Consider the following 5020-nt stretch of genomic DNA (forward strand, 5'->3'; position numbering starts at 1 on the left):
ATGGTTGGGTCAGACAGTGAGAAAGTGACCAGCGCTGCTAAGGTGCTGAGGAGTTTGACAGACAAGGAGCCTGTGTTCTCAAAGGGTAGGTATTTGAGATTAAAAGGTAGTTAGTGAGTTAGTTTCATTTATTGTCCACAATGTAACAACAGTAACAACAAACAGAAACAACCCTTACACACAATTATCTCCATGGCAAAAATGCAGGACAACAGTGGCAAATACATTAAAAACAAATCTAACGAGACATGGTATCATTTAGTGCCTTAATGGCATTACAAATGAATGGATTTTTAAAGATGTTACGGTTAGCTTTTGGTACTTTGTACGTCTACCAGAGGGAAGTAGTTTGAACTCCCTGCAGAATGGATGAGAGGGGTCATTTGCTATCTTGACATCTTTTTTTCGAAGTACTTCCTTGTAGATACAACTTAATTGTTTCTGTCTCTTCCCAATGATTTTTGAGACTAGGTTCACTATTTGCTCCCTCTATCAGGTATTTGAGGTACACAGATTTAATCCAGACCAGAGTTTTGCCTTTATTTACTGAGGCTTAATCCGTTTTTTATGTCGGAATATCTAGATTTCATTCAGCTGTTTCCTGTAAGAATTGCTATTCTGTGTGTGGCGTTCATGTGATCAATATACACTAGCCTGCATTATTATAAATCAATACTACGACACAAATGGAGGCGGCTAGGTGCTCATGCTCATTTATTTACCATTGACCATGCAGCGACATTAAGGCACGATAGCTATCTAAAATAAATCATTACTTGAAACTTTGGCCCCCAACATGCTGAGCGACCTAATAGCTATGAATGCAACTGATAGCCTACAAAATAAATACTGATACCAGTGGAATTTGCATCATGTCTATATTATGCATAACAACATAAGCTAAGCAATACATTTTCTTTCTTTCATATATATGTGTGTTGACAAATGTTGGGCACATATCTTGTTTGATATGATTCAGCATGAAGACGAAAGCATTCCTGATCACTAGTAAGTCACCCTCTGAGCTGACGTGCAAATGAGCGGACTATACGACGAAAGTCACGGCCAAGTTCAAATGATGAATTCCACACGTAACGTAGGAATGGTTGTAAATGTCCGTACGCTGAAAATAGCGTAAACGGCGTTGTGAATCTGGCCCATGGTGTCTGTAATGAGTGTACAAATGGAACCAAAAGGGACCTTTATGTGTCCATTTGTGTATAGGCCTATACAGTTTATCATTTGCAAAGTAGATGTAATCAATTTGATCCTATATATATTTTTATACTCCTCCCCCTGCAGCCGGTGTACGACGATTTGGTGTCCGAATAAACCAAAAGATTGGTGTCCACTGTACCGTCCGTGGCAAAAAGGCCATGGAAATCCTGGAAATGGGACTCGAGGTGAGGATCATATCATTTGTCTAGTCTAGTGCCTTTGATGTGCACATTAGAGGATTTAGAAAACGCCCGCGGATAAAACCATGGTTGTGTGCTATAGCGGAGGGAAATGTTCCATATGGACATGGGGCTACACAGTACTAAACCAACGTTTAACGTTAGCTTCCATGTCCCCATTCTCTGGTTTACACTGGAAATGTCTGGAATTTCTCTGAGAAGGAGAGGATTATTCTAGAAGATATGTGAGATCACAGAACATGGCTAAAGAAGCAGTAATTTGCAGTTTACATTGTCATTAGTTTCCTCTTTTGAAGAGGTGCACATGAGCTACATAGTAGATCTGTGTACTTAAGCAGACACCTTGGCACACATAATTCAACCTTTAGCGTCATACACGTTATAAACGGACGGAAGTTTAGATCAAACCACAATAGGCTGATTATATGGCCTATGTGTTTTTGAGGGGCACGAGCCCCTCCTATATACATAGCTTTTGCCACATTTGCCATTAACAATGAAAGGAGAATTTACATCATATCTGTCTGAACAAATCAGCTTTTTATGGTAGCGAAGATATAGTGTTGAGCACAGTATAGAGCCCAGTACCGGTATGTGGTTTAATTGACTAGGTTTTACATGTTGTCTAGTTGCCAGACATGCTCGACATGTTGATGGATATAATTCTGCTAGATGTCTATTAGTTGCATGCACTTGGCATTTCATAGAGTGATAAAGTTGCATTGCTCTTCCTCTAGGTGAACGAGTTCACGGTCAAGAGGAAGGCCTTCACCGATACAGGCATTTTCAATTTTGCCATCCGTCGACCCTGTGACCGTAGTCCATATGTCGACTCGACTGAACTTGGAGAATTTGGAATTGGCCTCTCCGTGGTGAGTATCTGGACCTTAAACGTCAAGGGTTGGTTATATTTGTGTGATTATGGAAGATTCTGATTTGCCCATGAAGGTTTGTTAATGAACCATGGTCCTTTGTAATTGTATTATGTTTGTAAAATGCTAATAGTTATGTGGGTGCATAAGGAGAAGAGACTGGAGCAGCACGGACATTTAGAGCCTTTTATTTAGGTGCTAAGTATACAGAAATAGACTAACGTTTCGACCTTGCGGTCTTCATCAGAGTCATGAGTGGTAGCAATAATAACCCGTTACTACCAGCAGTCTAGATAAATTAAGAGGTGGCTATAGAGAAAACGCTGTAGAACAGTAAAATAACAGTAAAATAAATAAAGTAAAACAGGGATTTAACCATAAAATCCAGTCTCTTCTCCTTATGCAACTTTGATGTCCCTGCACCTGTGAAGCACCGGATCAGCCGTTTCAGGCTTGAGGCGCGTTGGTAGACTCCCTTTCTAGTTATGTGGGTGCTTTTGACCTGCTTTACTTGCAGATGGATTGGTGGAATCAGTATAAATGAGCCTTTTGTGAGGTCCTTTTTAACATACACATAATTTGTTTAGTTCTGTCACAAAGGACCAACAATGAGTGTCAAAGCCGGAATTTCCAAACAACAAGTTCATGATTGCATTTCTCTAAATCCTCATTCTTGTGTTTTAGGTCCTTGGCAGGCCTGGTTTCAGAATCTCTCAAAAAAAGAGGAAGCGAGGCCGCATCGGTTACAAGCACCTTGTAACAAAGAAGGATGCCATGCAGTGGTTCTTGAACCTCAAGGTGTGTGTTCAGATTCAGAGATTTCAATGGCTACATTTACATGGACAGTTAAAACTGTCCCAAGTTGATCATGATCACTCATCACTGATCATTTTCAAACATGTTTGATATAGTGCTTCGGGGACTCACAGAAAGAAAAGTGGAGGAGAGAGGACGCAATGCCGCCTGTGTGTGTGTGTGTGTGCGTTCTCTCTCTTTGGTCCAGTGCTTACAGCGAGAGAGACTCGCTGTAAGCACTGGACCAGGGCTACTATCCAACCAGCAGCCCAGATTTTACTTCAAAGTATGGTCTTTGGTGATGGCGTAGTTTCACGTGAAATAATATGTGTCATGGCTTATATCACACCAATGACAACGTCCATGTGACCATTTCCCATGGAAACTCGCAGCAAAAAACATTACTTCCGAAGTATTTTATTCTGAAGTATTTATTCGGAATGATCAGCCTGCATGTAAACGTGGCCATTGTTACAGAAAATGTCAGTTGCACCATTTCCAATGCAATTTTACCACAAACGATTGTCTTGAACTGATAAGATTTAGACCAGATTCAATCCGATGTAGACCATACAATTACAAAATTGTGCTAAATGTTAACCCAGCATTCAAAAATAAAACATTTACATTTTAAATTAGCAAACTGGACTGAAGTTGTAATTCACTTCTATTTATTTGGAACTATGTATTCATGTACAATTTACAAAATCCTAACTTTAATTATTTGGTTTTTGTCTTTTTCAGACTTCCAGTCCCACAAAAATAATAGGGTAAGTAATAAATATGGACTTTCAGCCAGCTGAATGACTGTGTGTGTGAAAGTGACTGAGGCACCGCAGCCTGGCCCTCCAGTGGGCCCAAGATGGTCTCTCGCTGCCATCTCCTAAAAAATAAAGGCAGGAGACAACACTATTTGTTTTGTTTTTCTTCTTATAAATTATTTGATCGGCCCAAAACATTGTGTTCATTGTCATGATTTGTCACGATCCGAGTTGTCTTTGTCCGCGGCGTAACCGTCTTTAAATAAATACTTAAAGAAAATCCTATGGGAAAAATGCATTGCATTTCATTTCCTGGGCCACTCGTTTCACGTTCTGAAAGGGGGAGGGACGGAGGATTATCACATTTTTTTGATTAGATTTTAATTGAGTTCCATATTGCAGCTTTGTTTCATCTGAATTTAAATGTGTGGGCATTCGTGAAAAGTACCATTGGTTGCCACAGTAAAAGTAAAAGCCCTAGGCTTTGTCACTTTCTTTCTTTTCAACGTTGGCTAACGTCTGTTTCCCTGTGTCCCTTTCCTAGATGAAGACCAGTAGATGAAGTCGTCTCCCCCCGTCCCCCCATTGGACACAGTTGGATCCCGTTGGATCCCCCCCCCTTTGTACTTTTACTCAAGTACATTTTGAATTTAATTTCATTTTACTTGTATTGCAGACTCTCAGGTGTTCCCATGTGAGAGATAACTATGTATTATCCCATGTATTGAAAACTAAATAAATGGTTTAGCTAAATCTGGTTTGTTTTTCCTTAAATGCAACAGCATGCAGAAACAAAGGAATAATACATTATATATTTGGTTTTGAGTGGAGAGGTAAAGGGACTGCGATTATGCCTCCCCAACACAGGAAGATTCCTGAATATCCCAGTGCTGCGGACCCCTGTGCTAGGAAATATGTGAAATATGTGCTTCTGTGGTAGTTTTCTGTGTATCACTATTTCAAACCAGAAGCCAAAACGTTTTTCAAAATCCAAATGAAGCATTCTACTTGTATTACTACTAGTATTGACCCTGTCTTTTAAAGATGGTACGGATGAAGCTCATGTTTTTCAGAAAAGTAGTTAAAATTAGCATCTCTCTCTAGAAATGTTATCTATTAGGCATACTGTAGAGACTACTAGTGAGTGACTACATAACCTATACTTCTGTTTAGA

The 5020-nt window shown here is 39.8% G+C and overlaps 1 protein-coding gene across 1 annotated transcript; it reads left to right on the top strand.

Moving 5' to 3' along the window:
• LOC310862068 (large ribosomal subunit protein uL5-like) lies at window positions 1–4408 on the top strand (the record flags this gene model as incomplete). Its single annotated transcript, XM_083769805.1, has 5 exons — window positions 1–85; window positions 1303–1403; window positions 2156–2290; window positions 2975–3088; window positions 4391–4408. The coding sequence occupies 5 exons, from the start codon at window positions 1–3 to the stop codon at window positions 4406–4408; spliced, it is 453 nt and encodes a 150-aa protein (XP_083625931.1).
• Window positions 4409–5020: the final 612 nt, after the last annotated feature.

This window comes from Protomyctophum parallelum (assembly GCF_964188405.1).
Source record: "Protomyctophum parallelum genome assembly, chromosome: 7".
Taxonomy (NCBI): Eukaryota; Metazoa; Chordata; class Actinopteri; order Myctophiformes; family Myctophidae; genus Protomyctophum; species Protomyctophum parallelum.